This window comes from Pavona decussata, unplaced genomic scaffold (assembly GCF_977016875.1).
Source record: "Pavona decussata unplaced genomic scaffold, jaPavDecu1.1 SCAFFOLD_233, whole genome shotgun sequence".
Lineage (NCBI taxonomy): Eukaryota > Metazoa > Cnidaria > Anthozoa > Scleractinia > Agariciidae > Pavona > Pavona decussata.
In genome coordinates this window covers 3954313-3966890 of record NW_028145638.1, presented here as the reverse complement: position 1 = coordinate 3966890, position 12578 = coordinate 3954313, and the positions used below count along the sequence as shown (strand labels likewise).

At 37.7% G+C, this 12578-nt stretch overlaps 2 protein-coding genes across 3 annotated transcripts in view; one reads left to right on the top strand and one right to left on the bottom strand.

Moving 5' to 3' along the window:
• The window catches only part of LOC146458479 (intraflagellar transport protein 70A-like), a 30658-nt gene extending 25733 nt beyond the window's left edge, over nucleotides 1–4925 (bottom strand). For both annotated transcript variants that reach the window (XR_014858297.1, XM_085091071.1), the window contains exons 1-2: nucleotides 4771–4925; nucleotides 2794–2859 (exon numbers count right to left, since the gene is read on the bottom strand). Coding sequence is in view for 1 of the 2 variants with exons in the window: in XM_085091071.1 (XP_084947197.1) it covers nucleotides 2794–2859; nucleotides 4771–4824 (120 nt within the window). In the remaining variant the exon portion in view is untranslated. The remainder of the gene's footprint in view (nucleotides 1–2793; nucleotides 2860–4770) is intronic.
• A 31-nt stretch (nucleotides 4926–4956) lies between these two features.
• On the top strand, nucleotides 4957–11358 carry LOC146458478 (uncharacterized). Its single transcript, XM_085091073.1, has 5 exons — nucleotides 4957–5087; nucleotides 6307–6400; nucleotides 7139–7174; nucleotides 8056–8202; nucleotides 10412–11358. Exons 2-5 carry the CDS (start codon nucleotides 6316–6318, stop codon nucleotides 10816–10818), a joined length of 675 nt encoding a protein of 224 aa, XP_084947199.1. The 5' UTR covers nucleotides 4957–5087; nucleotides 6307–6315; the 3' UTR covers nucleotides 10819–11358.
• Nucleotides 11359–12578: the final 1220 nt, after the last annotated feature.

Below are 12578 nucleotides of genomic sequence, written 5' to 3'. Positions count from 1 at the left end.
TATTATGGTTAGCCTCTCAGACTTTTGACTTATCTGAAGCTTCTTGGTTAAGGTCTGGTGTTAACCATTGTATTGCTTAACAGGAAAATATATGGGAAAGATGTATTATTCAGTAACTGACACAGGCATACCGTGTAGCACGAAAATTTTGCGGGAGTTTTATTTGCGGATTGGCGATTTTTTGTATTTTGCGGGAACAAATTTTTGCTGTTCGAGATGACTGAAATTTCTGCTGGGAACTAATTTTTGCGATTCAAACAACAGAACATTTAAGTGGAAGAAACCTTAATATTTTTAACTTTTATTGTACGGTACACAGTTCACTCTATTTACATATAAGAGACACATAACTGTAATACCTTACTGTACAAAAGGACTGAACATGAACAAAACAAAACAAAAAGCCTACCCCTACCACCCATGACAAAACACTGTTTCATTAATACGGTTTAATAATACAGACTAGATGCAGGGTTGTAGCTAAGAAAATTGTCTGTCAGTTAGCTGAGAAATTGAGCCGGCTAAAGAAGGCGCGAAGTGCCTTCTGCCGTCGGCGGAGCCGACGGAGGGGTAGTTATGGGAGGGAGTCACCCCTCCCATTAGGGGGGTATGGGGGGCCTTCCACAGGAAATTTTGAAAATTTTGATTCAATTTGGTGCACTCTGGTGAAATCTAGAGGCTCTTTTATACCAAAAGAAACAACCATTAAAGAGAATTAAGGTCAGCTGTGGTGCTGCAGTTTGAAACGTGTGGTACAGAGATTCACCCAGAATGTATTCAACATTTTCTCCCTCACTTTGACGTTTCCATATTTCCTTCGTGTGGTTTTCGTTGTTTGGCGTTCCTTGAACTCTCTACCAGGTCTGTCCACTGTGCCCCTAAGGAGAATGACAGACCTTCTGAGCAGACAGTGCTTTGTTTTACTTTCGTCAATCTATTCTGTTTTCTTAATTCTCTTTTTGGTGATTTCACTAAAAGAATAGTTATTTATTTAAACAGGGTAAAATCTATCAGGAGTATAAAAATTAGAAATAACCTAACTCTCCTAAACAAAATTCAAAACCTAACTGCAGCTAATCTAATCTAACTAAAACCCGTTTTTTATGAATGCCGTGTATACTCTAACATTAAAAATGAAAATACGTGCGTAAAATTTTCATTATCTACTTAACATTAAAGTAATGAGAACGAAAGCTACGATAAGTACGATAACAACGCTTCCCATTCATTCCGAAAAGGTAAGTGCTTTTAAGTTTGCACTAGACTATCAGAAAATCGATTCTTATAAACGCTTAGCACTGTAAACAAAAGAGCTGTCCACTCGTTCGTTCAGCTGTTCATCCAGTTTCGCGGGTTAGATCACTCGGTTTCTTGTTCCTTCGTTTTCGCCGGCGAGCACTCAGCGGACCGTTTACGTTTCTGGTTCTTGGTTTCTGGTTTGTTCAGTTGTTCCTCCATTTGCCCAGTTCTTCTTGCTATTCATGAGCGTAAACATGTTATAAACAATAAAATTTAACCAATGAAAAGTTGTATTGAAACATTACGAAGAAGTTCCTTCATGTTTTTTTTTTTCTCTGTCATGCTACAGAGAAAGACTTCTTCTTTCTCCGATCTGACACAAATACCTGGTAACAAACTCGTTCCCAATCTTTCGCAACGCCTTGAACGCAGGGGCTACCAAGCTTTGTGTTGAAAAGATGGCGGACGCAGAAAACGGAAAGAGGACACAGTAAACAAGTTCTCAAAACAAGACTTTTTTTCAATTACTTTATGGCATCGATACTCAAGGTAGTCAGGAGTTTATTCAACCTTTTCACTTAAAATATATTATTCTAAATCAAACAATTGCTAGTGGGTAACTAAAGAACTGTTCATTGCCCTTTTAACCGAGTGTTTGCCACCCAAAATCAGCCGGCGATGACCTCTTTCCCAGCCGGCAGCTGGCGCTTAGCGACAACCCTGTAGATGCAGAATACTGTATGTATCTAAGCTCTGGTTGCTTTCTCCAGTTGAAAATCATGTAAATGTTCTTGTTTGAGTCCAATGTATATTGCACCCTGTGGCACAAGTCTTTCAAAAGCGGAGTTTTCAATTGGACTGAAGGGAGTTAATTTTTGCGGCGTTCTATTTTGCGGGTGTTTTTTTGTGCACGAACTAATTTTTGCAGATCGAGGTCAATCCGCAAAATCCGTAAAAATTAGAACCCGCACAATTTTCGTGCTACACGGTATTCAAAAAAAAAATCTGAGTGCTCCTATCAGGAGTCGAACCTAAGACCTTCCGATTACTAGTTCGGATGCTCTGCCAATGAGCTACAGGAGACTCATGGGAGCTATTAAAGGCCATTAAACTAGGTTCATGGAACAAACATCCTGCACACTGCTAGGATTGGAATGTCATGTGTGGCATATACGTAGTGGAATAAATGTGATGGAATATTTTAAGCCTGGTGAATAAATGAGAAAGATGTATTATTCAGTAAGTGACACAGGCATGTAAGCAAAATATCTCTCTATCCGCCCAGGTATTAACCTTAAGGCAAACTAACAAAATTCTCTGGATAATCCTATAATGGACTAGCATCCCATCCAGGGAACACTTTGGTGATAGTAAACCTTACTCCAGGCTTCATAATTGAAAAATGATCTGCCTGTATGAAATACCTGTTGCCAGCCAGATATATGAATGTACATCATAAAAAAACCGAAATAAAAAGTCCTTTAAATCTTAAATTTTTGAGACGTGATCTAAAAGGTGTTTCATTGCCCACCAAACTTAATAATGTAGCCTTACCTGGGGATGATTTTCTAATTCCTGAGAAAGGATTTGGATTGCTTCAAGGAACTTTTGGTTTTTTATCTAAAAGAAGGAAGAATAAAATTTAATTTATCAAATTACAATATTCATAAGAGACGTCATCTGCATGTTTTCTGATTTCCTAACTAGTTTAAGAGAGGTAGTAATGGCACCTCGAGAATGGATCAGCTAGCAAAAACTATGCTAACCTGGCATCCAGAGAGAATACAAGGGATAACACACATTTTTCAGAGATAATTGAGCATTCCATCAAATATGCTCAAAAAATTACTTCCTTAATAGTGCAGGAAGTAATGTTTAATTCCTTTTAGTTCAGTCATGCAACTTCTGTTGATAAACTTTGCCTTCCGTTTTTTTGTTATCCATTGTTTCATCTTATGTTCCAATGAATAGATACCTTCCATGAATTTACTTTAACAATTCCGTTCTTTTGTTATCCATTGTTTTATCTTATGTTCCAATGAATAGATACCTTCCACGAATTTACTTTAACAATACCCATACAGTGTACACAAAAGATTGCTGTTATTGATGTCCAAAATGAACCTCATTTCCATTTCATTTTTCAATGGGCGCAATTTCGTAATAGAAACCTTCACATCAGAACAGGGCTGTCAACTTTCCCGGATAATCCGGGAGTCTCCAGATTTTGAACAGTATCTCCCGGTCTCCAGATTTATGTCTTCAATCTCCAGATTTTGAGTCGTATCTCCCGGTCTCCAGATTAATGTCTGTAATCTCCAGATTTTGAGCCGGATTTCTTCATGTTTACATCTGTAATCTCCCGGATAATTGATGAAGTGTTCTATTTGTCATTGACTCGATTTTGTGACAAGAAAATCTGCAATGTGTAGCGTTGTTTCTGGTACTGTGTAATGTACGTCCACCCCCCCCCCCCCCCTGAACGTGTGAATTTGGGCTTGATGCGACGCCTCTGTAAGGCACTTTGTTATAGGCCTTATCACGGTTTTCGACGCCATTTTGACGAGTAGGCAAACAGGCTTGAAATAACAGTGTTTGTATGGGAATCCGATGTCAAATAATTTTCATAAAACATCGCTTCTGAAATATTCATGAATTGGAAACTTTTGGAACTAGGGAAAGGATTTAAAGAAAAAAAAATTGGAGGGATGTAGCTGTGCCAGAAAGCGTCCAGTCCTGTTTTGAACTTTTCATACATTTCCCTGTATTTTTTTCCCGCGAACTATTTTTAGTAGCAGTTCACGGCTGGTTCGCTATACAGACAAATGTATAGAAAGTTAAAAACACGACTGGACGCTTTCTGGCACAGCTACATCCCTCCAATTTTTGTCATAAAATCTTTTTCCTAGTGCCAAAAGTTTCTCATTCATGAATTTTTCAGAAGCGATGTTTTTTGAAAATTATTTGACATCAGATTTCCATACAAACACTGTTATTTCAGACGTGTTTGCCTACTCGTCAAAATGGCTTCGAAAACCGTGATAAGGCCTGTTGCTGGAAGCGGAAGTCATATTCTCCATATTTGTTGACGTGTGAGGTTGACAGCCCTGTCAGAGTACAAGTACAAGTACAACTTTCAACTTTCAAATCACTAACATTCCCTTATCTGCTGGTAAACAATGAGAAGGAGCGAGAGTTGTGGGGATGTGACTGACTTGGAAGTTGAAAAGCCGTACAGTACTCAATCTCGTACTCGCGTCCCCCAAGACCGACTTACTTTGTAACCCCTCCCCCTCCCCCAGAAGCGAACAAACCACGATAGCCGAAACAACACTGGTTTAGAGTAATCTTGAATCATTAGAAAAGATCATGATAAAAATGCACTCTGTAACAAGTCAAAAGTTTAGTGGCTAGGAAGGTTCATTTTGGCCTGGTGGTGTTGACAAAGTTCATCTAGCTGTTCCCGAGCAACCGACGTCAACAAATAGACAACCAAAACAACGCGATAAATTCAGCTAAAAAAACGCTTACCATTCCATAAATTGTAGTTGTATATTCTCCCTCTTTAACTTGTGTACCTGCCATCGCAAAAATCAAGCCAAAAAATGCCGATCTTTACGCCTAAAATTGCACAAACAGGCTGTACAAATTTTACTGAAAATTGTCGGGATCCCGGATGGGTGAGAATGATCACTGACTGCGTCCCAGTACCCCACGCCAGGGAAAATTAACGCCTGGCATAAAATTTGTTTTCTTCCATTCTTCGCACCACAATAATTCTTTGTTATTGAGTGTTTCTGGTTGTCACTTAGTTGCAAGCATCTGTAGAAGAATTATTCTGCTTTCAGGTAAGGTAAAAGTTGCATTTTGTCTCGCATTTATCTCTATCCGCTTTGAGCAGTGATAATTTAGTGGGTGAATGCGATTGATTATGACCCGTTTAATTTTTCCCGTGGATCGAATTGAAAGGTAAGCTTACGTGATAAACTTGAGCGTACATAATTCGCTGTGATCTATTTTATAAACCAATTATGTTTTAAGCAATGCGAATGTTGATCTACAAGCTAAGTTTTTATTTGTTTTTGGACTATGTCTACTGACTAGAAAACCTCAAATTACATCTTTCAAAAGCAAAGATTTTATCTTCGGTGGAATTTTTCTGCGTAAATTTTCGCTCGTCATCTTACGTTCAGACATTTATGAATTAATTTATTATTTCATAAATAAACTGGAACAATATATTTCATGTAGCAAAAGGCTAAAAGATAAGAATAACTGAAAGATGAACCTTAATTTTTGCTAATGTAGCTAGGTTGAGCACAAAAGGCTAAACCACACGTTTTGAATTATTTATTACTTACAATCGTTCTTTGTTGTATCGGTTAAGCAATAATATTAACACAACACTAGAATACAGATCGGAAAAATTTACCTAAAATGCCATATTTATTCATTTCATAAGGCATTTGACTAAATAAATTTTAGGCCTAGTATTTATTACAAAAACAAAGAAAGTAATTTTAATTAGTCACAGAAATATATTGTACCAATTCCTTTACCTTGAAATATGGTTTGCATAAAAATCACTCCCTTTGAAATCCCTAAGGCATTTTTATCTTCGGTAATTTTACATAAGAAATAGTCAATTTTGTTCACCAATAATTTTTGTTCTTATGTCAATCAGTTTTCATGAATTGAAGCAATTATTTTTGATACAGAGAAATCATAAAATTAATTTTGATATTGTACAATATGGACCCAAGTCTGCAAAAAGGTGGGTGAAAAAATCCTTTGAAAAAGAAGTAATGATAAGCAGTGAATTTCTAATCTTATTCCAAATGCAACCAAGGATGGAAAACTTGTGTAAAAGGAAAATATGGCATTTTGGTGCTGTTATTAACCTATTCATGTGCACATACCTTCACATGCTCTCTACCTGGATTTCTCAACACCTCAGCAAAGCATATTGACCAAGAACCTGGTGGCTAATATTACTCAACCTGTTAAGTGAACTTGTAAATAAGGTTACCTTTATGCTCTTTCATCAAAGCATTAATTTTCTTGCAGACACAAAGAATGGATATTCTATTTCAAGTTTCAGCAATCCTATTACTTTGTATTCCTGTATCAACAGTGAAGCTACCGCCTGACATGTCACAAGGTTTGTAGAAAGATACATCACATGCATTGCAGTAACTTTAATTCTTTGTAATTAAAATTTGTATGTCAGTGTTAGTTTCACAAAAAGCAGTACTTAATCAATATACCTTATATACTTTTTTCATAATGGTAAATATTTCGTGTCTCTAAGAGGCTCTTCAGACAATTTCTTATTTATGTTTGTTTTTTAATAACTGAATGTCTTTCAGTTAAATCAGCAGACACACAGGAAAATTACTTTTAGCAAATAATCAAAAGATTATTTTTTTTTAGTAAAAACAAAGCAAAAATTGATATAAAATAGAACTGTTGTTTAAATGGGATGTTTTTGTCACTGAGCCATTCATTTTCTTCCACAAAAATTTTTTTAAGAAATCTTTCACCACAAAGTATTAGATAACATATTACAATAACTGCACTCCTGTGTTAAATAATAGAGTAAAAAGCTGTGGATACCTGGTATGTCATTCCTTTGTTTTGTTTTTTTTTTTTTTTGTTTGTTTGTTTGTTTTGTTTCACTGCCTTTTTCCTTTTAGATGAAGGGCTTTGTATAAAAGGGTAAAAAAGATGATCTTGGCCGAACATTAACCCTTTAAAACTAATCAGTGATCAGCATCTAATTCTCCTCACAACATCACTACTAGTTCAAACATATAGGTCATGAGAATAAAGGAAATGATCACAAAAGATAATATTTTGTGATGTTTATTAATAGACAAATTCTCCCAATTTGTTTCAGCAATTTTCTGTGAGAGCTGTAGTGCTGTTATGCAAGGTAAAGTGACTGTCCATTATGTAAGATTTTCAGCAGTCCCCAGCTGTTTCATGCTGTGGACATTGTCATCATTTTCATATTTTAATTGAAAATAAAACTGATAGCTATGTTCTTCATCGCCATATCATTTTTTCTTTCAATATAAGGAGGTGTTGGTTTTTGTGGAAGGAGGAAAACTGGAGAACCCGAAGAAAAACCCTCACAGCACGAACAAGAACCAACAACAAACTCAACCTACATAGGGTGTCAAAGCTGGAAATTGAACCTGGGCTACATTGGTGGGAGGCAAGTGCTTTCACCACTGTGCCATCCCTGTCCCTTTATTGTTCAATGTGTCATTCCAGAACACATCCATACTCACTTCTTGGAAGGTTATAATTTGGAAACATGGAGGGGGTGATGGAGCAATGGGCTGGGGTGTCTCAAAACTGAGGCAAATTTTTGAAAAGAAAGTATGAAGTTAAACTGGAATTCCCAGAAGACTAAGCTGTGGTGGGGGGTGGGGGGGCAGTGGGTGTCTCAATGGATATTTTCAGGAACAACAGAATAGGCTATCCCAAGTTGCTTTGAACCTCATTGTGAAAGCGAGACTAAGTGCAAAGTTTTTTGATGAAGATTAGTTTTCATCCATATGCAAACAAAACTAAAAAAAATGTGAAAAACTTTGCACTTATCCTCGCTTTTATAATGAGTTTCAAAGCAACTCCGGAATGGCCTATTGATCCCCATTGACCAATCCAGTATGGATAAGCCTACCATGGCCAGAGGTCCAAAGCCCCAGCTTGTACATAGCTCTTGGGATCATTGAGACATTTAAATTCTCCATCAGGTTTGTGTATTAGTGGAGTGTTACTACAAGAGGTTTTGCTGTTTTCTTTTAGAATTAGACAAGTTGTTAGCCAAAAAGAGTTCAGACCCAAGAGAGCTACAGGTGGTAGAGGCAATGGAAGATGTTTGTCAAGCAAAATATTTTTCAAAGTATCACTATTCACCACCTACTACAATTAAAGCTTGCAAATTTCTCATAGGTGAGTTCTTTCAGGATTTGCACGTTGTGTGTACGTGGTGGACTGTGTTTTTAAACAGCGTTGCTGTTGTTGTTTGCAACTGAATAAAATGAGATACACACACAATGCTGTTTTTTGCAAACTTCATAACTTCAAACTTCAACTTTAACTTTATTTATTACTTGACAAAAGAAAATACAAATGGTCGCTTCCCGTAAATAGCATTGGCTAGTTGAGGCGGGAAGCGACAAAAGAGAGAAGGTTGTCATTACAGCTTGTCAAATTTGAACAAAGTAAGATAAAATAAAATGATAGGTAGCCATTAAGATATTAACATAACATGTGGAAAAGTAAGAAAGGTATAGATCGCTTATATACAAGGTAGACATACTGTATTAACAAAACAAAAAATTTGTGCCTTTACAAATTGTCCTTATGGCTATTTTTCTATATTTTTCTTGTTGATTAATTAATTGATTGATAGTCATTAAGTTGCAATAAATTAATATTAATGACAATGGATAATCTTGTATTAAGAGTAATTTTTAATGTTTCTTTATTTTATTTTTTATTTTATTATTATTTTTTTTTAATTTGAGATGATCTTTTTGGTGAAAACAAAGTTAAAACGCATGTGTCCGAAAATATTACGCAAAAACTTCAGCCAAATAAACTGACCGGGTCTTCTAAGAAGTGTTAAGTGTGAAAGAGGCTGTTTCTATCGGACCAAAGCAGTCATGTCTAACCAATCAAAGAAAAGTTCTAATAACGCACCTCAGCCAATCAAAATCCGTAGGGAGAGCGTGCATCCCGTGAGAAGCGCGGGAAAAAGCGCGCATGCCAAGTCACAATCTGTTTTGTTCCTGCTTCTTATTGGTTAACTGAAAGTACGCCTGCCCTGATTGGTTTAAGGGATTTACAGAACTCAGCGGATATAAAGCCACTATGATAAAACGGAAAAAACCAAACCTTTGCACGCCACCATTTGCGCGACCCGAGGCGCCGATCAGAAATCTGCAGCTTTCCAACAATTCCGGTCGATTCTCGCCCTCGCGATAACGATAAAAAAAGCAATCGAGCCGATAAACTGTAGTGCGTAAATCAGCCTCAGCCCTCCTAGCGTTAGACTCCCACGCAGTCGTTTTCAGTAGAGTCGTATTACTAAATAGAGGAGACTACGTAAGAGGCCACGTTCAAATTTACTTATTTAAAAATGAAGGTTTTCTAAGCAGTTAGGTTTTTCGCCCACACGTCAACCGTCCATAACGATCGAAAATGTCCTCAAAATGTAGTTCAACGGCCAATTCGGTGCATATCAAAGAAATTTGTGGAAACCGGAATTTCTCGGAGATATAAGTGTTCACGGCAAAAATGGACGGACAAAAGCTATCAATATTCACACGAATATTTCAGTGTTTAAATAAAGATGCTGCATGTAACCGTGGATGTAATTACCCTTACGTCCAGATGCGAGTGATCGAAAATGACTGACGGAACAATATCGGAACGATTGAGGATGAAAGAGCGGTTTCTACCGTTTTCAGTCATTTACAGGAGACCTCCGTAGAAAGAAGACTCTTAATGAAACGAGTTGTCCTTTAGTAAATTGTTAAAACAAGTACGCAAGTCATGTATTCCAATCCTGGCTGTAGAGGTTCGTTCTCCAAATATTAAGACTTGAAATAAACGTGTCGACCTGCGCTTTTCGCGCGCGGCACATATCACTAAAGAAAATAACCTCCAGCACCTAAGGGTAATGGGAACCTGGGGCCTGTTGCTCGAAAGTCCCGGTAACTTCCGGGCCCGATAAGTGTCTTTGGTGATAAATGTTTCTTAGCAGAAGTCCATTTTTGTTAGCTTTGAAGACTAAATTTTAAAACCTTATAATTCTATGAAAACATTGGCCGAGTATCACGTCTCTAATCACTGTGTAATCGGCGAAAAACATTTAAAAATATACTTATTGGGCCCGATAAGTTACCGGGACCAGTTGTTCAAAGAGCGGATAGCTTTATCCAGTGGACAAATCGCTATCCAACAGATAAAATATATCGGTTGGAGTACATTTTATCCACTGGATAGAGTTATCCGCTCTTTGAACAACTGGGACCAGACTTATATCGGAAAGTGTGCTTTGCGGATTGGTTTTTTGCTTGCATATCTATTGAAAGCCAGGCTCAAAACCAGTTACTGAGGTTAGAAAACGAAAATGTTTATTTCATTCACACAGAAAAGTACGAAGAGGACATAGAACGGTTGTTGATGGAGACAACAGGAGATTCGGAGAAGAAGGTGTGCTACGAGTTGACGAAGGCGTGTGAAGGTGTAGACCGGACAAAGAAGGAAAAGGAAGATGTTGACGTCAGGATTAACGATCAAAAACAGGAGGTGAAAACGGGAAAGACACTGAAGCAAGACGACGATGGAATACATAGGATGAATGTGGACATCAACGACCCCGGCGCGGCTGCGCGGCTGGCAGAGCAGATAAAACAGCAGATAGGACAAGGAGCCATGGGAGGAGGAGGGTATGATGGTGGTGATGATGACGACGATGATGATGATGAAGACGAAGATGATAGCGACGATGATGAGAAGGAAGAAACGCAATCTCCTAAAAAGAAAACTGAATTGTAATCAGCCGTAGAGCATGAAATTTTTGCGCTTTTTACTGTCGATTTCAGGTTCCTTGTCCAGGGGAGCGCGAGGAAAGGGTAGGAGGGCGCTTTTTAGCTTTCCCGTCGCGCTTCTCGCTCGAGGATTCCCCCCCTCCCCCCGCCCCCTTTTTGTTCGGCGCCAGCCACCTAGGTAAGTTTCGGTTATAGGTACAAGCCATTCTAAAAGATGCATTTTTAACCAAGTTTAATTACAGGTATCAATACTGTGTCATTAAGTTTAGTGTTGCGGAGTGTTATTTTTCTGAAGTATCAGGGAATCTCATTACTCTGGAAAAGTGTTATTTTTTTTTTTTTCGTATTACAAAATGAGATCACACAGAAAGACTCTAGTTCAGTTTATAAAATGCAAAAAAAATTCATGCTCTACCATATCACAAAGATTTTAGGAATTTTAAAAGGTCGTTTTTAAAATACAATTATGCTAGTCACATTTTAATAACTTACAATAATATATAATGTGGCATTGGCCTTCGTGTTGGAATAAATTTTGTTTCTGAAGTACCTGGCCTATTCCAGTTGGTCTTTGCTTATATTTGTTGATTTATTTTTTGGCTTTGTCGACCTCCCCAACCTTTGCGTTTTATAGGCTATTTTAGCTTTCCCTGACGCTCGTTATCTTCCTTTATCCAGTGCGTGCCGGCGGAGTCGGCTCGTAGTGCTGCGGAGAGTTAGGTTATTTGGTCCTGCTTACAACTTGTCCAATGCAGCGCTGGGGAGATAAGTGAGCCTTATGTTCACGCTATGGGAGTCATCTGCTGTCACGCCGGTTGCTGAGCGGTATTCCCCCTTAACGCCAAGTAATTTCGCGTTTGCTTTGGTTCGTTTTAGTACGCTCTGTGATTGGTTATCAAAATTTGTCACACTTTTTCAACCAATGAGAAACAAAACCAAAACCAATCGTGCCTCGCTCGCACGCATTTTCCCGCGCTCGGCGCTGGTTGCATGTACATTTGCTTCGTGATCTGATTGGTTCATTGCGAACAAGTCGTGATTGGTTTTGGTTTTGCTTCTCATTGGTTTAGAAAGTGGCGTGATTTTTTTTTTGTTATTAATATTTTTATTATTATTATTTATTTTTTTTTTTTTTTAATCAGTTCAGTTTTGTCGCTACATCATCCCATTGATTTTTCAAACAAAAATTTCCAAAACGTGGGAAAAGCAAACACGACATCAGAAAATACAATGTCCACTTGAATGATGACGGACAACAGTACATTAAGCTTTTACATTATTTTGATTTTTTAGCGCGCAGTTGTACCAATTCACTTTACACGCAAGTGTGAATTTGATTACTATCAAAAACAACGTTGAAAGTAAATGTAAGAAAAATATATATTGAACTGCGGATGAAAAATCAAGTAGAAGAAAGATCCTCGCAGTTAGTACACAACTTAAGCAGTTGCGAAAAGAAACCCGAAAAAAAATTAGGCTTGAAATCCCGTTCCAGTTGGCTTGATAGCTCAGTTGGTAGAGCACTTCACCGGCATCGCAGAGGTCATGGGTTCGAATCCCGTTCAAGCCTGAATTTTTTCCAAGCTTTCTTTTCGCAACTGCGCACTTACTGCGAGGATCTTTCTTCTATTAGCAAAACAACGTTGCTCGTACAAAAATTTTCGTCATTTAAACTTCATTAAATTTTTGCCCATTGTACTCTGGTAAATGCAACGTACTAACGATTAAGTAATTCACTTTATTTTAAGTGCTTATGTATTTAGCGCA

Coding starts and splice junctions, on each gene's coding strand:
- LOC146458478 (XM_085091073.1), top strand. CDS start 6,316: ATGGATATTCTATTTCAAGTTTCAGCAATCCTATTACTTTGTATTCCT. Junction 7,175..8,055: donor CTGTAGTGCTGTTATGCAAG/GTAAAGTGACTG, acceptor GTTTTCTTTTAG/AATTAGACAAGTTGTTAGCC. Junction 8,203..10,411: donor AGCTTGCAAATTTCTCATAG/GTGAGTTCTTTC, acceptor TCATTCACACAG/AAAAGTACGAAGAGGACATA.